The sequence below is a fragment of the Pan paniscus genome, chromosome 3, assembly GCF_029289425.2.
Source record: "Pan paniscus chromosome 3, NHGRI_mPanPan1-v2.0_pri, whole genome shotgun sequence".
In the NCBI taxonomy this organism is placed as follows: domain Eukaryota; kingdom Metazoa; phylum Chordata; class Mammalia; order Primates; family Hominidae; genus Pan; species Pan paniscus.
In genome coordinates, this window is record NC_073252.2 from 75,088,544 (window position 1) to 75,115,319 (window position 26,776).

General features: G+C 40.9%; 1 protein-coding gene across 8 annotated transcripts in view; it reads right to left on the reverse strand.

Moving 5' to 3' along the window:
- KIT (KIT proto-oncogene, receptor tyrosine kinase) overlaps positions 1-26,776 on the reverse strand; it is an 82,806-nt gene that overhangs the window by 34,374 nt on the left and 21,656 nt on the right. For 4 of the 8 annotated variants that reach the window (XM_003806470.4, XM_024928662.4, XM_055111549.2 and 1 more), the window contains exons 2-5: positions 10,509-10,778; positions 7,725-8,006; positions 6,524-6,660; positions 2,390-2,558 (exon numbers count right to left, since the gene is read on the reverse strand). In XM_003806470.4, the coding sequence (XP_003806518.3) occupies positions 2,390-2,558; positions 6,524-6,660; positions 7,725-8,006; positions 10,509-10,778 (858 nt within the window). Of the gene's footprint in view, positions 1-2,389; positions 2,562-6,523; positions 6,661-7,724; positions 8,007-10,508; positions 10,779-26,776 lie in introns of all 8 variants that reach the window. The other 4 variants (XM_055111551.2, XM_008954188.4, XM_014344681.4 and 1 more) reach the window with 1 other exon arrangement.

The following is a 26,776-nucleotide window of genomic DNA, read 5'->3' on the forward strand; positions in this document are numbered from 1 at the left end:
TAAATTGGCATAATTCTTTTAGGAAGCATTTAGCAATATAGATTTTTTTAAAATTATCTATTCCTTGATTAAATCTTGTAATTTCCATTTGAGAACTCTTCTTAAAATGAGATAGATAGCTACAGGCCAAAAACAAAAGTGCTATTTACACTATTATAAGCTATTATAATATAAAATGGCAAAATAGAAAACCGGTTAAATAAATAATGGAGTCCTTAGAAAAGGTGATATAATAATATAAAAAAGATCTTGAAAAAGAGAGCAATAAAGTAATTGCTAACATTATTTTTATGGCCACCATTTATGTGCTTACTATGTGCTAAGAACTGCTTTAAGTACTTTAGCATACCTTTTACTTAATAATTGTGACACTTAATCTTTTGTTTTGTTTTGTTTGAAACAGGGTATCCCTCTGTTGCCCAGGCTGGAGCACAGTGGCACGATCACAGCTCACTAAAGCCTCGACTTCCTGGGCTCAAGCAATCCTCCTGCCTCAGCCTCCCAAGTAGCTGCAACTCAAGCATGTGGTACCATGCCCGGCTCATTTTTGTATTTTTTGTAGAAATGGGGTTTCGCCATGTTGCTCAGGCTGGTTTCAAACTCCTGGACTTAAGAGATCTGCCCGCCTCAGCCTCCCAAAGTGCTGGGATTACAGGCAGAGCCTCCAATTCAAAACCAGGTAAAATGTTAATAGCTCTTATCACAAAACCAAAAACAAAGAAAGGGTAACTTTGTGAGATGATGAATACATTAATTTGCTTCACTATAGTAATCTTCTTACTATCTATATGTACCCCATAACCTCATGTTGTATATCTTAAAAATATACAATAAAAAAGTTATTTCTTAAAAAAAGAGTGATACCAAAGCCCTGTTCTCTTCATCACTCCATCATGGATCCAAACCCTCCTCCCAGCCACTAAAAAATTACTTTTCTGTTTGTCTCCTCCTGTTCCTGTTCCACCTCAACCCATTCTCAAAACAATACAAAACCAGATTCAGGTTTCACAGCCACAGGTCCTTCCAGTCATACAGTGATAATTCTTGGAAATTGATGAATGGATTTTAAAAATCCGATTACATACAACAATGTTCTCAAAACATCCTTACTAATTGCTTTCTGGAGCTGAAGCTGATATATCAACATGCTCCCTAATCAACTTAGCAAATTAGTGCTTATGGAGTTTAATATTTTAAAAGCATAGCCTTCTATTCAAATTAATAAATGGTTCACAATCATGTTTAGGAACAAAGTAGTACACTTTCTGTGTGCTGACTATAATTGCAAGTAAAGTATATTTTCCATGTTCAGTCTGGGGAGAAACTTTCCATTATGACATGGGCAGAAACGCCAACATTTTACGAGATTATTGTGGGATAATCACAAAGCTTTAATACTGCTACATAAATTATTGAAGAAATTTGGTGAGGCGGGGAAAGAGATGAAAACAAATACCGCATCACTTTATTATTGTTCTTGATCAAGAATTTTGCCACCCTAGAAGTATTTAATGAAAGTCTAACACTAGGAATATGGTTGTACTAAAAAGACAGAAAAATGGATTAAATTCAAACAATACTCAAACGACAAAAAAACTGTAAACAAAGTAATTTTAAAATTATTATTATTCTCAGTAAATCAAAAGCATGAAGAAACTCACTATGCTCTGCTCTCTTTAAATAAAGATGCTTGGAAAATAAATATTTAGTGAAATTTCTAGAGTAGAGAAGATAAGGCTGAACCAATTGTGCATACCAGATATGATGGGGTCCGGGGACAGATTACCATGTTGTAGTTTATGCTCCGTAGAACCAATGACCTGTGTCCCAGTGGCACTCCTTCCTGAAGGTTTATGCTATAATCTTTATGCTTAGAGAACAGGTGAGATAAGGAGGTAGGGAATACTAGGGAGGAAAAGTCCAGTTCAGTCCTTACTAGAAGGAACTAGATCTGATGAGTGGCAAAACAATAAACCAAGGGGCACACCCCCTACCAAAAGTTTCAGAGAAATACTTCAGGCTCTAAGCATTTGTGCTCCTTGATAAATTCTACATCCATTTCCAAACTCAAGTCATTCAGTGAGCACTAGCATTTTTGAAAAATCTCAACTTTTGTTTTGTTTGGTGGGGAAAGGAGGGTGAGGTGCACAAAGAATAATAGGTTTGAACAATTTTAGTAACAGCTTTCCACTTTCCTCCACTAAACTGGTAGAATTTGGTTTTGTGCTTTCATTGCAAGAGGCTACAATGATAATTTTCATTCATTCATTCAGTGATAACAAAATTCTAAGAATCTGTTCAACATTCCATTTACATAAAAAAGAAACTATTTAATAATTTCTTCTTTCACTACTGCCAGTAATTTAAACATTCCCATAGAGGTATTTACCTACTACTTCCAAGGTTGTTGTGACATTTGCTGATCCAAAAGTATTATTGGCATAACACATGAACACTCCAGAATCATTAACTCTCGCTGAACTGATAGTCAACGTTGCCTGACGTTCATAATTGAAGTCACCGTGATGCCAGCTATTATATTTCTCCTGTAGTTTAGTCTGCTGGTTTCAGAAAAGGAGAAAAAAAAATGAAGATTACCATATAATTTATATTCAGAATCTTTCCTAGATAAATTAAAAATAGCAGCAATTAACTTCTCCATATTAACTTTCATTATACACTACTTAAGTAAGAATAATAAAGCATCATGACAAGTCTGTCATTGGAACACTTCATATTACAGGATTATGTTGAAAGACAGTCATTATTAACGATTGGGAAAAAAATGAAAATTCATTTCTTAACACTAGTATGTATAATTCCAAATTCTATGCAACGCTAAATTTTAAAAGTTGCTATCTCTGAAATATTATGGGATACTGATATTTTGTAATATGAGTCAGCATATTTTTGTCATGTCTTTTTCTATTCTATGTCCCAATGACTGAGAGCGAACACATTGCTAATAACAATAATGTTCTATTTTATTAAAATTTATTATTTGCAAGAATGAAAACAGAATCACAATGTCAACAACTAGCTTGGAAACTCATCCTGCAGTTCTCACCCAGCAGAATCTTGTGAACTACTGAAGGGAGTTCCAAGGTATGAGAGACATCTAAGAACAAGGCCCAAATTATTTAAGCATGAGCTGAAAAGAAAAGGTTGTGAATTTACCCTTGTGATATCACCATCTCACTCATTTTTTGTCTGCAGGCAAGACATGGAGAGATTTCTTGTATTTAAAAAGTCATGGGGAAACCATAACATAAGCTACAGCAGCTTTCTGAAAAGATTAAAGAAAGTCTAATATAGCTTTCTGCATCTTCCAAATTTTCTGTAATGTACACACACTCCTATTACAATGGGGAAAAAAACAACCAATTAAAGTAAAAGGAGCTAATATTGACATGGAATGAGATCAAGGGTGATTCCTTGGCGAGGCTTTGGTAAACCTAATAGAGTTAAAGCATCTGACAGTATTATAAATCAGAAAAATCCTTCTGGAAAGGAGCTTACCAGGATGTTCATACCCTCTGATCAACTGCAGCAAATTTAACTCAAGGAAATTGCTCAACAGAAAATAAAAGCTTCAATATGTTGGTTGTGGTAAAAACTCAGAAACGACCTAAATGTATATCAAGTATAGCATTATGACTATAAGAGAGGTGTTTACCTACTTAAAAAGCACAAATTGAATGTACCTTAAAATTGCAATTATGTGATAATACATATGCATAGGGGAAAAGAGAAAAAATATGAAAAAATGCAGACTATATAGCATTTATAAGGACTAGACACTTGGGACTACTAAGCATTTGAAATCTGGTAGTCCAAAGTAAGTTGTGTTGTAAATATAAAATATGTCCTGGATTTTGAAGACTTACATTTAAAAAAATGTAAAACACCTAATTAGTAATTTTTATGTTAATTACATTATGAAATAATATTTTAGATACACTGAGTCAAATAAAATATATTATTAAAATCAATTTTACTTTTTTATTTTTTGTAATGTACCTACTAGAAAATTTAAAATTACATATAAGGTTCATGTATTTCTATTACACAGCATTGCTATCTATGACGGTGGAATTATACCTATTTTTTAATGTTATTAAGGTTTTACAAACATTTTTACATTAAAGTAACCACACACAAAAGTTGACTGCTGAAGCTGAATGTTTCAAACTAAAAAGAACAGAAACCTGCTTTGCTGTTAACTAATCGTGAGATCTTAGGTAAGTCAAGAGCATCACTAGTCTTAACTTTTAGTTTCTAAAAGGGTATGTTGGGAACAAAACTATCTTTAAAGGCTTTTCTAGTTTGTAACACTATGTAGATTTCCTACTACCCCCTTCTAAGAGAGTCTTCTAATAATTGGCAGAAATCTACCATTTCACAGTATAAGATCAATTGTCAAGAAGACGTAAGAGCAAGGTGAAGCAACATTTTCAAACTGGCTTTTCCCAGTTCATAGTTTCACAGACTTCTCCACAAAGGCAGAGTGACAATGGACAGATAACATATCAAAGTCTCAATTTAAGGTATCTTCCTTCTAGTTCTTTCAAGAGCCCAAGAGTCCACAACAGAACTCAAACAGGAACTCTGAACTTGTCAGCGCTGAAAGGAATAGTGCAGTCATAAGAGATGCAGCATGAACATCCAAACCCAAAGCCCATAAGTTAGGATACTGTCAAAGATTCTGATTACAAGCAAGTAAAAATGTGAGGGTTTAGAGGCATTAAGAAAGCTAACCAACCAAGATTAACAGTATTGAACAAACTCCAAGACTCCCTTGCGCTTAAACAATGGCAACAATGCTAAAAAGTCATTTTACCCTAAATTACATTGTGAGTTAAACTTATTCCAAAGGGTCAGAATAAAATATTATGGATTTTTTAATAATTTGATAGTGCTAATAGTATTCTAAATTAAGCCAAAAGATATCAATAAAAGATTCATGGATGAACCTTGGCAGACAGCCATGAGCCCCATCTGCAAGTCACACATTACATATTGTTTGCACGTGATTTGGTTTTCCTTAACCCTTGGAGGTACACACTGGGATTTCCCCAAAGAGCTCCTAACACTGAAGGCTTATCTACCAGCACCAGTGGATTAATTGGGACTGGCATGCAGGGCTCCTGGGAAAAATGGTTCAGAACAAAACTGCCTGGGGCAATTTAATTTCTCATCTCAAAAAAGGATAACGTTCAAGTTATACAGAGGCTCAAATGCACACCCAGTCTAAATTGTTCTCTCATCTGAAATCAAGGATTATAGAAAGCCAATTAATATGAGATTGTATTCTGTAAGGTTAGCCAAAAATCCATACATAAGCTATTTTTGTATTACATTATATGATACAAAAACTAAAATGTTTCTCTGAGTCATTGGTTTGAAAGAATAAGTCTATGGTACAATCCATTCTACCAGTCAATGGCAGGCTTCATTTAGCAATATATCATCCATCACAGGTCTACATGAATATCATCACACTGTCTTTGCATTATGGCAATCACCATGGTTATTTGTTTAGCAAAGAGTTTTTTAAACAGGCATAAAATTGCCAATGTTGAACATGGGGCAGGAGGAGGAAAAGGATGAGAAAGAAAATATAGTATTTCTTTTTTCCAATATAATGCTTGCATGGGTAATGAATAAAAACCACTGTGATAGCTAATTAACTAGATGGCCAAGACTATTCAAACAAAAATTACTGAAAACTTGGTCAATGGGAAGTTTAAAGCAAAGTATTTGGAAATTAAGACAATGTAAAAACTCTGCTCTTTTAGTAGGGAGAAAATTTCAATAACTAGCTAAAATTTATTTAAGATATGCCTAACCCAGTATCTGAGGTATAATGGCATTGAATATGCATTTGTTAAATGAATGGGAACGTAAGCATGCCCAGATGTTTCAGATTAAGGATAACAATTTTATTAATAGTGACTAAAACAAATAGAAAACCATTAGCAACTTAATCTCAGGTAACCAGCCTCAAAGGAGGAAATCAGATCCTTACAAAAAGAAACCCATCTTCAAATGGATAGGCCAATTTGTGGGTGAGGGAAGGCTTTTCTGGTGAATAATTGAGACTGTCTATTCTTTTTAAGTATGGAAGTGGCAACTCTTTTCAATATTTTAAATAGTCTGGCCTAAACAGTATCAACAATAGCTTTAAATCAAAGTATTCATGCAGTTAACCATGTTTTTTAAGTCCCTAACAGAGTTTTTCAAAGAAACAGCATGAAGTAATAACATGAATCTGAAGTTCTCTCAAGTTTCTCAAAATAAATGTATAAAATGAAATTTATTTGTTACTAATAATAAATGTATATATCTCCATGTGGAGGTATGAAAGGGGGAAATATGCAATCCCAACACTCTCCCAGACAATCTACCTCTGACAGATACACTAGCCGAGGCAGTTTCAGGACAGACTCTTCTGAAAGAGAAAACTTATCATCTCCCACAGAGTCAGAACAATATGTTGAGAAGAATGAAGCGATTCACTCACCTGACTGTTTTCTCTTTTCCACGTTGAGTACACAGAACTAGACACATCTTTTATTGTGCACGTCACTGTGAATTCTTCCCCTTCCCTAAGAAGATAGCTTGCTTTGGACACAGACACAACAGGCACAGCTTTGAAGGCTAGAATGAAAAGAAATGTGGCCCCTCAAATAATTTGTATTATAGCATGAAATTTTGATTTACCATTTCTCCTCAAATGTGTACAGCTTACTTTGTCATCTTTTAAATAAAATACAAAGCATGGTGCTAACCTATCTGTACTACTTGCATATCTGAAGGTACCAGCAATTAAATCATGCATCCTTCAAGTAAATTGAGTGAAAAAGACAGAAATGCCCACTGTGAGATTACAATGCTTCTGGAAAACGCTTTTTCCAAACCAAGTAGAAGCCCTAGCATAGAGAAGCTGCTTTAATCTTTACTTCAGACAACCTTGATGGTGTCAGTAGGATGTGACCAACAACTACTTATATTCTTTTAAGCAAACAGGCGTCTTTCTCATGCAAATCCTACCCTGCTCACCTCTGGAAATCCCAGGTTTTAAATAATCAAATTTTCCCTAATTTCAATAAGTATACTTTTTCAAAAGCCTTAATAAAAACTGTACTCAATAGCTGAATGCCAACTGGTGTTGAATTAGATGATCTCTGAGATTTAAAACCTAGATTATCTTCCAGCTAACGAAATATTCTACATAATGGCACAACCATAACAAGTTCCACAGTCAACTGGAATTTTCCTCCTCAGATCTCAAACAGTTTGAGGATGCACTGCAATTGATCAGCTGAAGGCAAAGCCAATTCATATGTCAATAGTAAATCAAAGAATGAATCATCTGCATGCTAATCTTTTCAACCAACATAATTCAAGCTACCCAATGGGTTTCCCTTGGAAGGAGTACTTGATGCAATTATGAAACTTTGGGCTGACTTAAGTCAGTCCAGTCTAAATGCCAATCTATGGCAGATACATTCACCTCTATGAGAGGCAGTTATGGAACTGCCACACGGGGTCAGGACTATGAAATAAACAAATTCAAAAGCAGATGACATTTTTTGAAGCTGGGGGAACTATGAACAGCCAGGTCCCTGATTGACTACACTAAGGTGGATCAACGAGAAGAGAAGTCTTCTTTAGATAAGTGAGTTCTCAACTCCCAGAGGCAGATAAGAAAGAGCCAGTACCTGGCCTCACTTTCAGGATGAATTTTTCCGACAGCACTGACTTGCCCTCCTGGTCCACAGAACAATGCAGACAGAGCCGATGGTAGGCGCGTTTCACACTTTTGATCATGATGCCCGCCTTGGGGTCAGGAACAAACCTCAAGTCCTTGGGAAGAGGCTTCCCCTGGCACCCTTTGAGGGAATAATTGGTCACTTCTGGGTCTGTGAGAGGACAGCGGACCAGCGTGTCGTTGTCTTCTTTCCCATACAAGGAGCGGTCAACAAGGAAAAGCTTGGCAGGATCTATAGAAGCATATCCAAAATCAGTAGTTGGAATGGCTGGTCACAGACACTGAAAACACTTTTTAAAAGATCTAATATGTTGCCTTTCATGACTAGTGGCCCAAATGGCTGCTTTTTTCTGTATAAACAAAAGCAAAATTTATCCATCTAGTACTATTGAGAATTAACATTTATTAAACGCTTTCCATGTATCACGCACTAAGCTTGGACCATTACACTTAATCTCATTTAATCTTCAAATTGCCCCTCCCATGATCAGTACTATCATTATTGCCATTTCATAGATGAAACTGCGGTGTCATAAAAGCAACCCTCCTCAAGTGACATGACCTGGAAATGGCTGATTGGAACTCAAACCCAGGTCCAACAGAGAGCAATATTTGAGCTCTTAAAACTTTGGGAAAACTTTATTACAACTCCAGGGATCATCTGCCAATAAGCCAGTGTGATGATTCCTAGTGAGAGCAGGAAAGGCTTCCTCCTTCTAACCACTTGGTGCAGGACCCTTTCCAGGGTCCAGAGTCTTTCGGCTTCTAAAGAGAATCCAGAAAACTCTCACCAGACCACCCAGTACCCATGATAGGTGAGTCTCACTTGATTCATATTCCTCTGAAGAAACATGTAAATGTAGCTTCTGGAAATCAAATAATTTCAAATGCACAAGGGGAACTTGTGAGTTTCAGGAATTCTGTGGCAAATACCGTAGCCCACCAGGACACTTGTGAGTGAAAGTGAACACTATTAGTGTTTATGACAGGACACCAGGCACAGACTCGGAGTGGCTCAGGCTGACTGGGGCCTCATAGAAGCCAGACAAACTTAATTTCGTATACACAATATGCTGCCACTCTCTACAGTGTAATAATACAGACACATGTTTAGGCCCACAGATTACATTTAAAATCTGTTTTTAAACTGTCCTTTCCATCTGAAACTCAGGTGCTTCACAAACACGAACTTGACATCATTGAAATAGGTTTGTGTTTTATCCTTGACCAATTTTGAAAAAAAGTTTTCCAAGATAAATTATGCATCTCCCAACCTTACTAATTTATTCTGCAAATAAATGACCTCATGATGGTTGCACTATGGATGGTCCCAGGCCATAGCTAGTTACTGTTTTATCTACTCTTTGTAGGTCACTTGAGTCTAGCTCCTACAATGATGCCCCACCTTCCTTCATTGCTGTAACAGAGATTACTTAAGTATTCAAACATCTTACATTTGTTATAATTAAGGATAGTTCCAAGATACAGAAGATGACTTTCCCTATGAAGAATGTTTGTGAGCCCTGTTAGAGTGATTTAACCAATTCAACAGTTTTCCTCATTTATTCAATTGTCATGATACTCCATTGCCACCTGGAAATTGCAGAATACCTTCCTGAATGTAAAGAACAGCACATGGATTAGCTCAGCAATTACAGAAGCATGCCCTGAGGCGAAGTGGTGACTTACCAGGGTATATCTCTTTGCAGCTACCTACTTCGGAAAGGACAACTGATAAAGCGGAGAGGCACAGTCAAACTTTAGAGTCAGCTTTATTCGCTCCTGATGGAGCATGTTAGAATTTGTACCATCCTGGCTCCCTAACAATTACGTAAGGAAGACAGAACAGATCATCTTATCCAAATACTGTAGTGAGGAACTGAACTCAGGAGGTACCTAAGATCTCCAATCTAGAATAAAAGTATCCATTATTCATTCACAATACCATGGATAAGGCCTCTCAGGGCTGTTTCAAAGACAGCCCCAGTCCAGGGACACCCAGAACTAGAAAATAGAACTCTATTTCTCCTCCCGTCACTTGGATATGTCCCTTAAGCTGCCAGTGGATCAGTTTTTACATCAACTACAAGATACACCCCTGCCCAGCATGCTTACTCTTGAAAAGGCTATTAAAATCACAGACAAATCACTGAACTTGTCATAGGAAATAAAGCAAAGAACTCCAACTACCATATTTATTTTTCTTTTGTTTATAAGAGGTCACATTTTTTTCTATGGACAACTCTACGAAGAACCCATGACAGACATGGGATGTTTAGCTGACCAAATTATTTTTCTGAAATTTACTCCTTAAGAGTGGGCCACATCTTTCGAAGGGTCGGTCTGGTTAGGCCTTGAGAGGCCTTCGGTTCCCTGAAGTGTTTTTACTAAGTGGGAGTATCTAGTATCTCAAGGCATTAAAATGCAGCTTTCCCAAAGGGCCTAATTGATTCTTAGGGTTTACTCAAAGCACCAGCACAAATGGGCTAAACCTACTGTAATCTCATTAGGAAGAGTATCACAGTCCTGCAGTCCTCCAGCTGGGGCCATACCCAAAGCCACTATGTATCATATCAAAAGATGGGAGAGAACAGTGAAGAAACATGTGTTTTAGGCCTTCTAGACCCAGCCAGAAATATTTTATCTATGGCTCAGTCATCCATATGTCATCCAAAATTAAGAGCAGGATATTAAATTCTTGAAAGCACGGCACTGCAGAAAGCCAAGCATTTACCTCTAACAAACACATAAATGGAATTGCTTAAGCCGTGTTTGTTGGTGCACGTGTATTTGCCGGTGTTGGTGGCTTCTGCCTTCTCCGTGATCCATTCATTCTGCTTATTCTCATTCGTTTCATCCAGGATCTCAAAAGTCCATTTGACAAAGCCCGGATCAGTGCATAACAGCCTAATCTCGTCGCCCACGCGGACTATTAAGTCTGATTTTCCTGGATGGATGGATGGTGGAGACGGTTCCCCTGGACTCACAGATGGTTGAGAAGAGCCTGCCAAGAAAAACAGAATCGTGTTGAGTATGATCTTCTTCCTTGGCGAAATAAAGCACTTCTTCCAATACTGAGTTCCATCTTCTGTGTACTCTACAATAAAAATAGGACAAAGCTGCCCTGCTATTTATGGCTGAAAAGAGAGTTCTGTCTAAAATGTCTTAAGTTCATCTAGAAAATTATTTTCTCCAACCCTCAATTAATCCTGAGGGTCACATTTGGTCCCCAAGCCAGGATGTGCTGAATGCCCCAGCCTTCTCTGGGCTAAACATACAATTGGGTCAAGTTTTCATTCTGAATATGGGCCATCTTCGCAGTGTGGACATGCAGACACCCAGCTTAGAAACAACAGAAACAAAATCTCACACTATGGGGAAAAAGAAAAAAGAAACTACTGGCCTGTCACTCTCTTTGGCAGAATATACATGACCATGACATAGAATAGCTTTTCCTTAAAACTTTGTGAATTCAGTTATTTCTATATAACTCTCTTTACATGGCAATGTTCATCAAAAGGAGAACTATTCACAAATCTCTAAACACTAAGGCAGAAAATGATACACCTGTTTTAACACCCTAATGCCTAAATAGGTTTCCTAGATAGGAAACTATTTCGTTTATAAAGATGCAAACTTTAGGCTCTGAATATGAAACCTGAACCCTAGAAATTTTACAACAGCCAATTCATTCAGCCATGCATGCCTCCATGTATTCAAATACCTATTCATTAATTATCATCTACAAAAGCACCATGCTAGATGCTGGGGAAAAGTCCATGCTAGTGTGACACATGGTCCTCACATACATTTCAGGGTTTAAAGAACAAACTGCTGGCCAGGTGCCGTGGCTCACGCCTGTAATCCCAGCACTTTGGGAGGCTGTGGGAAGATTGCTTGAGCCTAGGAGTTCGAGACCAGCCTGGGCAACGTAGTGAGGCCCCCCCCGACCCCCGCGCCCAACACATCTACAAAAACTAGAAAAAACATTAGCTGGGCATGGTAGTGGGAACCTGTATTCCCAGCTACATGGGAGGCTGAGGTGGGAGATCACTTAAGCCCAGGAGGTTGAGGCTGCAGCAAACTGTGATTGCAACACTGCACTCCAGCCTGAGTGACAGAGTAAGACTCTGTCTCTCTAAAAACAATAGAACAAAGTACTGAAGTAAAACATAGCTATGAGGTTTACTGTCAATCTGAAGAAAAAGCAAGAGGTGGGCTGGAGTGTAACCATATCACAAGGGCAAAGGAGGAGGAGGAGGAGGAGAAGATGACAGCATGAAGAAAGAGCTGGCAGTGAAGTGAGCACAGAGCCTCTAGAGTTATTCAGAAACCAGCCTGGCTAAAAAACAGGGTACCTTGCGGAGCACATGACAGGTGAAACTACGTGGAGTGAAACCAGATCCATCAAGGGTCCTGAACTTCTGGGTGTAAATTCTGGGAATGTACCTCAGGGACCCTGTAGATTCAATCCAGGTTTTTCAGCAGAGAAGTGACATGCAAAGTGAGATCCCAGAGAATCAACTAGATTCAAGGAAATGAGTGAAACATGCTGGTCGCAGGCAGAAGTAATAAGAACCTACAGTAAGGAATTCAGAATAAAGAGGAAAAGACACCATAGATTGTCAGAGGAAGGCCCTATCAGCGAGATGAAAAAGCAAAAGGTTGACTCAGGGAAGACCTCAGTGAGGAGGCAGAAGGCAAGGTCCCCAGGTGAGGTGGGCTGGGGCAGTGTGATAACAAGATTCCCTGGGGCCCTCAGTCACCTCTTGCAGAATGGTGAAGGGAATGGTTCATGCACATCAGATTTATGTCCCCTGCCACCACATGCAAGGTTGCAGATGAGGACTGATCTGAGTGAGCCACACAAGTTCGGGATGGGTGAGGATAGGGGATGGGGGCATATTCTGAGGGGAGGGGACGTGAGAGGTGTAATTTGCTCACAGGTACAACCTGGCCAGTAATGGGACTTCTCAGCAGTGGGTTGCTTATGACCCGGAATTCAGATGACGGTGGTCCAGTGACACCTTGTGAAGTTAAAAAACAAGATCAGATCATTAAAGAAAAGGGTTTGAGGAACCAACCAAGCACTGATCTTAAAGGGCTCTTCCAGCCAAGAGGGTGTAGGAAAGGGTCATGAGAGATTTAAGAAAAAGAACCACCAGGAAGACAAGGGAGAGAGGCTAAGTGGCAAAGAAGGCAATGCAGTACAAAGTTTCAAAGACAGGGTGGTGGCTCTAAGGGCAGATGCCACAGTAAGATGGCAGGGAATGAACAAAAGACCCCTAATCTGGTTACAAAGAGACTGCTGGAAATTCTAAAGTACAATTTCAATTGAGTGGGAAGTGTTGTTTGCTCCAAGGCTACAGGCTGCAAATGCAGACCTCTCCCTTGGGTAGTTCTGGCAGTACAAGACAGAAATAGAGATCTGTAGCCAAACCAGACTTAAAGGTAAAGAAAACAGGAGACTCCCTCACATGTGAGACAGAAAGAAGAGCACTTTTGGGTAGGGACAGACTGAATGAAGGTGCTTTATAGGAGGGTGGAAATTGTTTCCCGCAGGTGTGTGTACAGATGACCAGTCTCAATTCCTGTTTATTAGCCAAATATTGCCTGTGGTGGCATCAACTGTAGCCCCATTATGTCAAGCAAAGTACACCCCAGATCAAAAGACAATAAGTCCAATTATAAGCATTAAATATTATTAGGCAGCAACAACGTCATAAAGGCTATAGAGTGTGATGTTGAGTCCGCTAGGTGCAGCATCTAAATGTGGCAGCAAGAATATGGGCACGCAGTGGCCAGGATTATTTTCAGAGTTGTACAGAGCACTAAATAATAAAAACAGAGGCAGCAATAAATAGAGATGCTATTATTTATATTATTTATTCCTTTTAAAAAAGAACAGTTCCCAATGAACGTGCATGATATTGATAGCAAATTTGACCCACTAATTCTTAAAGAATTTATACTGCAATCTATTTCAATCAATTCCATTTTCTCATGGGTTGATCTGATGGATATAGATAATTACAATCCAGTCAAATAAACATCCTTGACTTCCTGAGACACACCAGGCCAATGCAGCTAAGTCTAGCTGTGTGACACAGGCATATCACCCTAACTCTGTGTCCAAGTTTCCACACCTGGAAAATGAGGATAAAAATACCCTCATCTCATAGAGTTTTTCTGAGAATCAAGTGAAGTAACACATGCAAGGAGATTAAAACAGGACTGGATAGTTTTTAATACATGCTATCATAGAAAAGCAGGAAAGCCTTTTAGCATACCAAGTGAGAGCTTGGCTTTTGAGTTAGGACTGTCTAGACTTGCATCTCGGCTCTGCCACTAAGTGCGTAACCCTGAGGCAAGTTCCTACTCAACTCTGCCCTCAGTTTCTCATCTGTAAAGTGGGGATAGTAACAGTACTTATTTTATAAGGCTGTTATGTAAAGCTCTTAGAACTATGTTTTGGTACATGGAAAACACATAATAAATGTTAGGCACACTTATTCCAGAAATGGAACTTCTTATTGGCCTTCCAAATCAGTCCGGACTCACCCACTTCCTATGTATGGGAAGAGTTTCCATCATCTGCCAAACATGTTCCTACCTGACTTCCCCCTCTCGGGCAGCACATCCTAGCATTCTTTCCTTCAGAGCCCCCTCCACACACCCTGTATCCCTTCCATTCCTGCTGTCCCACCTGAGACCAGCCAACTACTTCACAGAAGTAATATCCTCTCCTAAAAGACTCCCCGCCAGCCGCCACCCACCCCACCCCAACTCATCCTCCCTCAAAACTCTGAGGTCCATCAGCCTAAAACAATATCCTTTTAACAATTCCATCCCCAGCCTCAAAACCACAACAGAGGCAGCAGCAGCTAACAGTAGCAGCTCTTACAACTTTAAAGGAACTGCCATGGGGTTAACTTCTAGCTGTTTTCCCCGGACCCAACCTGCCTCTCCTTAGGCTGACTGGCTAAGGATCCTGAAAACATTCTTTATCCGTTGTCATGCCCATCATCCCTTCTGCCTGTGTCCCTGGGACACATCTTGTCTTGTGTAAAGCCCCGCTGAAGACAGCCTCTTCATGGATGTTGTTCCCTAGCCACTCCATGTTGCAATAACCTGTCCTCACTAAATCCCACCAACAGAGGCAGCCCATCACTCATTTGCCTTGTACTGATGTTCAAAACTGTGTCCGTATCTCCTACATCCACTCCAAGGTCTTAGATCCTGCAGGTAAGGATCCTAAATCGTACTTTTCCCTCTAGCACAGTAATAAAAACATTTTCTTCAATCCTGAACATATGAAAGAATAAAGACAGGACAGGCTCCTAAATACCCAGTCCCTATAACAGATGTCAACAGTCTACAGATCTATCCCCAAAAGATGACCCATGTCAATTCTGCTGCTCCACCAAGAAAAGCTTGGCTTCATCAAGTCAAACAGCCATGCATCCCTCCAAATAAGGGCTCTCTAAATTCAAGATCATGAGTTCATGCTTCACTTCTAGAGTTTTAAAAAATAATTAAAATAATTGCCACCAGAAGTATTCAGGGTTTTATTTTCAAAATAAATGATTTATAAACTCACATTATAAAATGAAAATAGGGCTTTTATTAGGGTGGGACTGTAATGTTTATTCTCTTTTTTAAATTGTCTTTAATATTGTTATAGTAGTCTCACAATTTTTAAAAAACAAAGTTTTTTTAAAAGAGTAGAGGTTCGTATTAAGAGAACGCCTTTCAAAAAGGTATTCCAACTTAGCTTTGAAATTGCTCTGAAATTCCAAATTTTGAAATGTGCGTGGTAGACAGCAAGTTCTTAACAAATGTTTGTTGAATTGTGTTTTATTTACACCAGGACTTTTTGCATTAGCAAATGTACTTCCCAAATTATGTTTGGCTAAGGCTAATATTAAGAGTTATTTTCTGTTCCCTGAACACATGTTAATTAATTAACCCAAAAAAAGGATAGGTGGCAAAACCCAACACTCTGGAGACCAACTAACACTATAAGGAATGATGGCTTTAAGCTAGGAACTCCAGGAACTATTTATTCAGTAAATACTTATCCCAGCTACTTGATAAGTGCTGAACCTAGAAAATGGCCTTCGCTCTCAAAGAGCATAGAGGAGGAAGCGGACACTTATGAAGAGTCAACAATGCAAGATTTCAGTGATAGCTCAAAATAAAAGAAATGCCTCTGGCTTATAACCTCTTCAGGTACTTGCTATGTCTCCCTCATCAATAGTAGTATAAAATTCAACCTACATAATTGAAAGCAGAAACTCAAACCCATACTTGTACACCAATGTTCCCAGCAGTATTATTCACCATAGCCAAAAGGTGGAAACAACCCAAATGTGGTCCAATAACTTATAAAACCCAATGTGGTCCAATAACTTGGATAAAATGTGGTATATACATACAATGGAACATTACTCAGCACCCCCCCAAAAAAAAGTAACATTCTATACATGCCACACATGAATGAACCTTGCAAACAGTATGCTAGGTCAAATGTGCCAGACACAAAGGCGTATTGTATGATACCAGTTATATGACGTACCTAGGATAGGCTAATTCACAGAGACAGAAAGTAGAACAGGTTATCAAGGTGTGGGGAGGGAGTACAGAGGGGGGATGGACAGTTATTATTTAATAAGTAGAGTTTCTGTTTGGGATATGAAGAAGTTCTGGAAATGGTTAGTAGTGATGGTTACACAACATTGTGAAGATACTTGGTGCCACACAGAATTGGGACACTTAAAAATAGTACATCCTAAGTTACATGTATTTTACTGCAATTAATGTTTTAAAAACTCAACAATTCTTTAAGGCCCGGCTAAACCTAAAACCTGCCTCAGCTATCTTGACGCTTTTTTATCTGATCACACTGGCCTCTATTATTAGCCTCTGTGAGCCCCTCAATGTTGTTTTAATTCATGTCATTAAAAAATTAATTGCTTCACTATTTTTATTTAGTTTTTCTATACAGTTGAGCTTATACTAAATAAGCATTGGCAGGAAAAGGTCTTTTAACTCTCTGAGCGGAAAGACCTGCAAGCTCTTATTTTAAACCACACTGACCCTGCCCAAGGCATTTTTAATGTCCAATACCATTAAGTTCTTCTCTAGTGTATCTTTGCTCTTCTGCTCACACCATGAGTCATCTGGTTTTATCCCCAAACCTGCTTATGGGAGTTGTATTCGATATTTTATTATGTATAAATTACATGTATAAAGTGCACATTATGGAAATTGGTGAAAAATGAGTGTGTGCTTATGGGGAGAAAGCTGCTAATTCTTCCGTAACTAAGAAAGGCTTTATATGGGTCGCTCAACTAAAGAAAGTCTACTATTGAATTAAATGTGGGCAAACATTAGCAGATCGGAGGAGGGCCTCCAATTTACAAAAACTTGGCGTGGGTTCTGCATTTGGATTGTTTCACAAGTACTCCATTTAAGGACACAGAAATAAGGAATCACAGACTCTGCATTGTGGGTGTGGTGTATGGAAAGAATGGCAGCTCAGAACTTTCCTGAGAAAGCCCATCACTCAACCAAAACTCAAAGAAGAGGCTTTGGCCCTCCATCAAAAGACAGGCAGCTGTCCATCTCCTAGCTGTCCATTAGGCCTATTCTAGTTTTGGGGAAGTAGAGCAGGAAGAACTGCGACTGGGGCAGAGCCTGTGCATTGTAGTTCAACTACTCTTCGGTTCACATAGTGTTTAACCACAATTCGTAAAAATAAAATATTCAAAGCATACCTGTAGTATTTTTTTAACATGTCAATTCACAGACTAGTTGAGACTGCGATTCTAGGCGCAGTGATCTGTGGAAGTAGGAGTGACCTGTTGATGGAGCCCAAGGGTGCTCCCCGGCAACTTCGGCAGTGGCTGGCCCACGTCAACCATGACTGCAAGGTCTTTCTATCCTTCACAAAAGGCTAAAGCTCCAACAACTGGATTGATAGCTGCGGTTAAAAGTAAGGAAGTCCTTTCTAAACCTGTCCTCTTTTGGACACAAATATAAGGAACTAGACAAAATAATGGCAGGGAAGAAAACCCACCACATTAGGCCTATTCTAGTTTTGGGGAAGTAGAGCAGGAAGAACTGTGACTGGGGCAGAGCCTGTGCATTGTAGTTCAACTACTCTTCGGTTCACATAGTGTTTAACCACAATTCGTAATAAAAAAGCTAATGATTTGTATATTATACTGTTTCTGACACACTTTTATATCCCCATAGGAATAAACTGGATGAAAACCATGATGGAAGGATCCCAGTAATCGCCCACAACACCCATGAGGCTTTACAAACAAAGAGATGATACTGGAAATAGCGTGCAGATGGGGGAGGGGGAGTATGAGCTCAGTGAAAACCACACAAGTCCTCAAAACACTCTTGCCCAGCAGTGGGGAGACTAAATCAACTCTGAATCACCCACATGAACCAAAGGAAGCCATGCAACAGAGAATCCCTAAAATGTCCCTGTTCTACTATGGGGAGCTCAATGCACCGTCGTCATTAAAGTCTGACCTTTCAACACGCATGTACTGTGTAACCAGAACTAGATGCTCATGGGGGAGCTCACAGCCTTGTGCAGACAAAGACATAATGCTAATGAAATAAAACATCAAGAGGTGACACACGTGCTACAGGCCTGTGCTGCCCAGAAGGACCATGAAAGGGCATAGGGGAGAGCTGAGCCAGTAAGACTTTGTATATGTGTTTGCACGTGTATGTGTTTCTATGTGTATTCAAGGAAAAGGAAGGCGAAAACAAAGTTCTCAAAGCATGAAGGGGTGTGGTGCTTCAGGAAAAGCTAGTCCTATGGGGACCCCAACCCAACCAAACTGTGAGCTCTCACAATCCAAAGTAAGGTCTCTGTCCAGTGCCAGGAATATACCACCTGCTAAGTGCAGGGGGAAGGAATGTCTACAGTACAGAAGATGCAAAGGGGCAGAAAGGAAAGAATGGTTAAATAATTTGTGGCATCACCCTAAAGAGCAATGCTTTTTCATTGAGGATGTTTGATTGTAAGTCTTTTTTTTATTTTTTTTTTGGAGATGGGGTCTTGCTCTGTCGTCGCCCAGGCTGGAGGGCAGTGGCGCGATCTCGGCTCACTACAGCCTCTGCCTCCTGGGTTCAAGCAATTCTCCCACCTCAGCCTCTCAAGTAGCTGGGATTACAGGGGCACATAACCATACCCAGCTAATTTTTGCATTTTTAGTAGCAATGCAGTTTCACTATGTTGGCCAGTCTGGTCTCGAACTTTTGACCTCAGGTAATCCACCCGCCTCGGCCTCCCAAAGTTGATTATGAGTCTTCTTGAAGGTTGATTTCACTCAGTGGTAAATAATTTTAAACAGTCTTTCATATTGTTTTACATATTGTAATATAGAAGGTAAAATCAAATGTATTTTTTTCAGGAGGAAATAAATGAGCTTTCGAAGAAACTGAATTACTTTACAACCACATATTCCCAAATGTCCCACTTAAACCCGTGGTACCTCCAATCTTTAAAAGTAGTTCCATGGAAAAGTTTGAGAATATGCCTGGACAGATCACACTTTCTCTTAAGTTCAGATCTATCTTTAATCCAGTAATACAGAGATTAAAGCAATTATTTAGGCAGAACTCATGATTAAAATCTGCTCAGGGCCAGGAGTGGTGGCTGACACCTGTAATCTTAGCACTTTGGGAGGCCGAGGCAGGCAGATCACTTGAGTCCAGGAGTTATAGACCAGCCTAGGCAGTATGGTGAGACCACATTTCTACAAAAAAATACAAAAATTAGCCGGGTGTGGTGGCACACTCCTGTAGTCCCAGGTACTCAGGAGGCTGACTTGAGAGGATCACCTAAGCCCAAGAGGTCGAGGCTGCAGTGAGCTGAGATTGTGCCACTGCACTCCAGCCTGAGGAGCAGAGTAAGGCCCCATTTCAAGAAAAACAAAAAACCTACTCAGGTTTAGTCACGAGGTGAATGATAGGTAACTGTTTGACATCATCTCCTCCTTACCTTTCATTGTAATATTCCCATGCCAGGCCTGAGAAACCAGTTCCTTTGGACAATGCAAATTTCTGTTTAGCTTTTAAAAATTAAAGATATGTTCTATCTGCATGCCAGGTCTCAGTACTGTATTATGTACATGATATTTAGTGATTTTACAGAATTTGGACAGTTTAAGGTTTCAAGCAATAGCACTATACCATTTAAAAATGATTAGCCATTTAAAATTCACAAAATAACAGACTTCATTACAGCATATTTAGTTTTTTTTTTTAAAGAAGTAGCTCCTTAAGTATATTTCAAGGTTGGTCTAAAGATGATGAATGAATTGACACAGGGGAATCACAGAACAGAGAAATAAAGCTAAAGCTAGAGTGTCAGTAATTAATGGCAAACAAGGCTGGATCAGTAACAAAGCAAGCACTTGTGTAACGTGTCCTCATTGATGAAATGGGAATTGAGCTCCTATCATTTGGCCTGGGAGTACAAAGAAGGGGCTCACAGCCCGGTGGGGAAGACAGACTCACCTAATTACCATACAATGAAGCAAGTACAGGCTAAAACAGGGCAGAGTATTATGTAGAACTGAGCTGGGAAACTAAGGCAGTGGGCAAGTGGAGAAGGCTCAGAAAAAGATTCCTAGGGCTCAAAGCAAGTGATGTGTGCGGCCAGGCTGAGGGGTAGAAGAGGAGAAAGGTCTATCACTTGGGTCAGGGGAGAAGGGAGAGACATTCAAGACCAAATATCACAGAACTAGTGGAGTCAGTGCCTAGGAGTCACAAAATCATTCAGAATTGCTGCCGGTGTGAGGCTAGAGAGGGACAGAGGGCAGAACCCCCGGAGGCCTCCTCCGTCATGGTAAGGGGGTGAGCTGCAGATGTATGTTTTAGGAGGACTCCTCTGGGAGCAGTGAAGGACAGTGCAAGGGGAACAGAATTGGAGAAAGGTCAGCCAGGAGACAACCAGTCAGCGACCCAGAAAAGAGCTGATGAGGGCATCAACCAGAGGTGGTGGGATGAAGGGGAGGGGTGGCTTTATGCCAGGTGAGCCTGGGACCTTGGGTGGGCTGGCCCTGGACAGTGAAGAAGCAAGGAGAAAAATATCCCTGGTTTTGTCTTACATGATGGGGAGATGGGGTGCCAATAGATTGGAGGGGTAAAACAGATTTTGAGGCATTTGGCCCAGCAGGCAGCAGCAAAAAGGTTCTGGAAACTGGAGGCAGGAGGTGGGGTATATCCACAGATACACTCTGGAGTCTTACTGGCACACAGAGGGTGGTAGTGGTGTCCATGAAATCCCCCAGGGAGGGAGTGGAGACTACAAAGAACAGAGGGGCCAGGGAGAAATGACAAGGCCCAGGGTGGCTGAAGTAGGATAGAGATGACAATGACTCCACTGCTAAAGGAGAACCAGGAAATTCCAGATCAGACAGTGCACAGGGCCTTCTATAGAAGGTTGGTGCAAAAGTAATTGTGGTTTTTGCCATTACTTTGAATGGCAAAATAGATGGACACTAGAACCTCAGGACAAGGTAGTAGGCTGGGGAGGAGAGAAGGATGGGGAACCCACCCCCAAGTCTCCAGGGCACAGGACTGGCCACTGACAGCAGTGAGGAGAAACAATCATAGAACTCATACACTCATTAGCAATCCCAGCTGCATGTCGGAACCACCAGAGCTTTGCCCACAGTAGTCAAACCACGATCTCTAGATGCAGGGCCTGGCAACTGGTACAGCAAAAGCAGGCCTGGCCATTGGTATGGCAGAAGTGGGACATGGAAGAAGGGAGCTTTGTCGTGCTGCTGGGGGAGCAGCAACTGTGGGGACTGGCTGGTGTCAGGGAGGAGTTTGGGGGACGAGGTGGAGGGATGACCCTCAGAGTGAGTGAGTGTGGGGGACAGTGCCTGATGGCAGCATGAAGACACAGGGTGCTTCCAGAGGGCTCAGAATGAAGAGTTGGGGAGATGAACATCCACAGAGGAAGATGGCAATAAAGTAAGAAGGAACTCAGGGGAGGGATAGCCAGAGGGATGACTAGAAGGGCTCCTAAGTTGACCTGCCCAGGAGCTGATGCATGTGTCCATAAGGTGCAGAAGCCTATTTTGGGCTCAAGCCCCCCCTTTTTTGGACCTACTCTTTTCAGGAAACTCTCAGTGGTACAAAGGAGCCCATGGTACATGTGGGTCCCACATTTCCAAGGACATGTGAGACGAAGTGGTTCCCAGGCTCGCCAAGGCTAGAGAGGGATGTCACACTGCACACAAAGGCACATCCTTTGCAGCGGAGGCAGTCAGGCTGCACCACCCCACCCCACCCACCTTCCACCCGCGCACCTCTGTGTGGGCGTTCAACCTGGGTGGATTCACCTGTGGTTTGAGCCCTTCCTGCCTCTGCTACTGAGTAGTTTCCTCCTCAGGGCCAAGTCAGCCCTTCAATTTTCTGCCTTAAACCACACGGACATAGGCCAAGGTATCATTTGTGCCGATCCCACCTTTCCTGTAGCATTTTCATGTTCTGCTTTTCTGTCTTTTATTTTTGTGATCTCTGGGCAAATCAGACAGACTTCATTCTCTGCAATGAAGCATTTCCCCACTCACATTCCTCAACATTGCCCAGCTGGGAGATTCATTTTAGTGCAACCCTCACCTTGACTCATTCCTTCCACCAGTTCCCAATTCACAAGCGTGCCACCTGGTGGCAAAAGAAGATGCCCTTGGGCTGCTTCTGCTTTTTGAACAGCACTCCCAAGATAGAGAACATGTTAAATGTTCTGTGTGCTTCTAAGGAAACTTACTAAGAGGACCCAGCAGCAACGACTCAAGCTTCCAGTGAGTGTGTTTTAGAGACAGGACATCTGTCAAAGCTTTTCTCAGGCTGGAGAAGACAAGCAAAATTATTAAATGTTCGGTGTCTGTTAAATATTTAATATTTGTATATATTAGATGAAATGTATAAATGCATACTTTTGCAGGTAGTTACACTTGGGTTTTGGGGGTTTTGTCTTCCCCACCCCCCCCCGCATTTTGGTGGAGAACGAGGTCTCACTATGTTGCCCAGGCAGATCTCGAACTCCTGGGCTCACGCTATTCTCCTGCCTCTGCCTTCCTAAGGGCTGGAATTACAGGTGTGAGCCACCGCGCCCGGCCATAACTGCATACTTTTGCTCTTAAGCAATTAGTGAAGGATGTGAAGGGGAAAATATATACTGGTAGAGACATAGCAGTTCTGGATTCTAAATCATTAGGCAAGTTACTTAGGTTCTCTAGGCCTTGTTTTTCTCATTTGACAAAGTAAAGAGTTAGTCTAAAGCCACTAACAATTCTAAGATCTGTAATTAAATGCTTAGAAGAAATAAATGCTGAGGCGATGGGATAACCCCAATTATCCTGATTTAATCATCCTACATTGTATGTTTGGAATTAAACACGTAGGCCATTGGAAGGTTAAGATAGGCCGGGCACAGTAGCTCACACCTGTAATCCCAGCACTGTGGGAAGCAGAGGCGGGAGGATCACTTGAGACCAGGAGTTTGAGACCAGCATGGCCAATATGGCGAAACCCCGTCTCTACTAAAAATACAAAATTTAGCCAGGTTTGGTGTAGCATGCCTGTAATCCCAGCTACTCAGGAGGCTGAGGCACAAGAATCGTTTGAACCAGGGAGGCAGAGGTTGCAGTGAGCCGAGATTGCGCCACTGCACTCCAGCTCGGGTGACAGGGCGAGACTCTGTCTTTAAAAAAAAAAAAAAAAAAAAAAAAACGGTCAAGACAAAGAAATATCGGCCGGACGCAGTGGCTCACATCTGTAATCCCAGCACTTTGGGAGGCCGAGGCAGATGGATCACTTGAGGTTAGGAGTTCAAGACCAGTCTTGGCCAATTTGCTGAAACCCTGTCTCTACTAAAAATACCAAAAAAATTAGCCGGATATGGTGACATGTGCCTGTAATCTCAGCTTAGGAGGCTGAGGGAGGAGGATCACTTGAACCTGGGATGTGGAGGTTACAGTGAGCCAAGACTGTGCCACTTCACTCTAGCCTGGGAAATAGAGCAAGACTCCATCTCAAAAAAAAAAAAAAAAAGAAAAAAAAGACAAAGAAATCTCTTACATTAATAAAAATTCAGTGCTTGGGCCAGGCACGGTGGCCCATGCCTTTAATCCCAGAAATTTGGGAGGTCAAGGCGGGAGGATTGCTTACCCGGGAGCTCGAGACCAGCTTGTGCAATGTGGCTAAACATCATCTCTGCAAAAAATACAAAAATTAGTCGGGCATGGTGGCATGTGCCTGTACTCCCAGCTCCTTGGGAGGCTGAGGTGGGAGGATCGCTTGAGCCCAGGAAGTTGAGGCTGCAGTGAGCTGTGATCGTGCCACTACACTCCAGCCTGGGAGACAAAGAGAGATCCAGTCTCAAAAAAAAAAAAAGAAAAGAAAATTCAGTTCTTGTACGTAGAAAGCACTCAAATGTTTGTGGCAAGAATGAATAGCAGTGATTCTCTTATAATATAAATATATAACTAAACATCTACTTTGTTTTTGTTTGTTTTTGAGATGGAGTCTCGCTTTCCCAGGCTGGAATGAAGTGGCACGATCTCGGCTCACTGCAACCTCCGCCACCATGCCCAGCTAATTTTTGTATTTTTAGTAGAGTCGGGTTTTCGCCACGTTGGCCAGGCTGATCTCAAACTCCTGGCCTCAGGTGATCCACTCAACTTGGCCTCTCAAAGTGCTAGGATTACAGGTGTGAGCCACCATGCCAGGCCTACGTTGTTTTTATACTACTCTTTGGACACAGAATTAGAATAAGGACCTAAACATGAAATTTGACTTACGGCTCTGACATCTTATAATTAACTATGAAGATGCAAGTATCATTCAACACTCAAAGACGGACCTTTCTTAGCTAATTATGTGGTCAGACTTCTCCTAGATACACACACCTTACCAGCAGCAAAGACCTTCATAGGACTACTTAATATATTCTCTTCTCACTCACTCATCCTAACAAAAATACAACCTAATGCTTGAGGAAAGACCTCCCCTTTTGATCTCAGAGACAGACTAAGAGGAAACCTTTCTCTGCCATTACGAAGTCAGTCTTTGGGGAGTTGGATAAGGTCTGGATGTGACAAGCAAAATATACTGGGATCCATCCCTGAGCAGAAAGGAGGAACTTTCTCATTTCCAGTGGGTTCTTCCCAACAGCCCAGCACAGTCTCCCGTTTCCCCGCACCCCCCACCCCATCCCCGCTGCCGTAAATATGTAGATTTCTGTGTTTTGATTTCTGGAAAGCACATATTGAAACGTGAACCAGAAAAGCACTAAGGATTGGAATCCAATAAACACCAGAACAAGGCCCTCACCATCTGTGAAGTTTGGGGTCAGGGTAGCGAGCTCGTCCCTTCTTTGAACATTTGCTTCCTTCACTTAAAGAACAATTCAGAACAAAGTAAAAAGAAACAGGTCAAAAGAGCATGGCAAAGGTCAGCCACACTAGTCAAAGACTTCACCCCCCAAGACCTAGGACATACAAAAGGGAGCCCTGGTGCAGTCTCACCTCCGAGCAGATCCTCCTGGCTGCACACTCCACAAACAGATGGGCATCGCCAGATTCTTGCAACAAGATCCTGCAGGAGGACCTGTCAAGTGCAAACTGCCTTCATGTTAGCACTGTCCTGGACAGGTGCGGGTGTGGGCGAGTGTGAGCTAGGCGCTCCAATATTCACTAATCACCAAATTTCCTCCTATCAGGAAACTCAAACTTCTGCAAAATGTCAATTCCCTGCAGGCTCAGAAGGGGAAATGGGGTTTTGAGGAAGACAAATAAGGCCGGCACGGTGGCTCATACCTGTAATCCCAGCACTTTGGGAGGCCGGGGCATGTGGATCACCTGAGGTCAAGAGTTCAAGACCAGCCTGCCCAACACCGTGAAACCTCATCTCTACCTAAAATATAAAAAATTAGCCGGGCGTGGTGGTGGGCGCCTGTAGTCCCAGCTACTCGGCAGGCTGAGGCAGGAGAATCGCTTGAACTGGGGAGGCGGAGGTTGCAGTGAGCCGAGATCATGCCACTGCATTCTAGCCTGGGCAACAAGAGCAAAACTCCTTCTCATAAAAAAAAAAAAAAAAAAGACGAATGAAAACTTCAAGACATAAAAAAGTGTGACAACCCTAAACTCTAGTTCTAACTTATGGCATCTAATTTGAATGATATCAAATGAAACATAGATAAGTGAGAGGCTGATTAACATTTATACATACACATATGCCTATCTGTGTGCATGTGTATATATACACATATATCTGGCAACTGGGGCATTTAAGAAATGTTTTACTATGGTAAAATATACATGACATAAGATTTACCATTTTAACCTTGCAAGTATACAGTTCAGTGGCATTAAGTACATTCACATTGTTGTATGGCCATCACCATTATCCATTTCCAGAACTTTTTCATCATCCCAAACAGAAATATTGCATAATGACTCACCATTCTCTGCTCCCTCCAACCCCTGATCAACATGATTCTACTTTCTGTCTGGATGAATTTCATTATTCTAGGTACCTCATATAAGTGGAATCATACACTATTTGTCCTTTTGTCTCTTGCTTGTTTAACTCAATATAATGTCTGCAAGGTTCATCTATGTTGTATCATTTGTAAAAGTTGACTTCCCTTTTAAGGCTGAATAATAGTCCACTGTGTATATGCTATATTTTTGTTTATCCATTCGTCTTGACATTTTATTAATATTATTTCCCTAAGGCATTTTTAAAACCTGTCTTCAATTATGATCTACATTTTATAAAGGCCTGATTTTCTAGCTCTTAAAAATGCTATAAATTATACTTGACTCAGATACTTAAGCTAATTTTCATTATAATGGGTAAATCAGTACATTTTGCTAGTGAACATACTCTGAAATCCTGCTTTAATGGGCCTGTCAAATAGGGAAAATTGCACCTTCCCCTCCATCC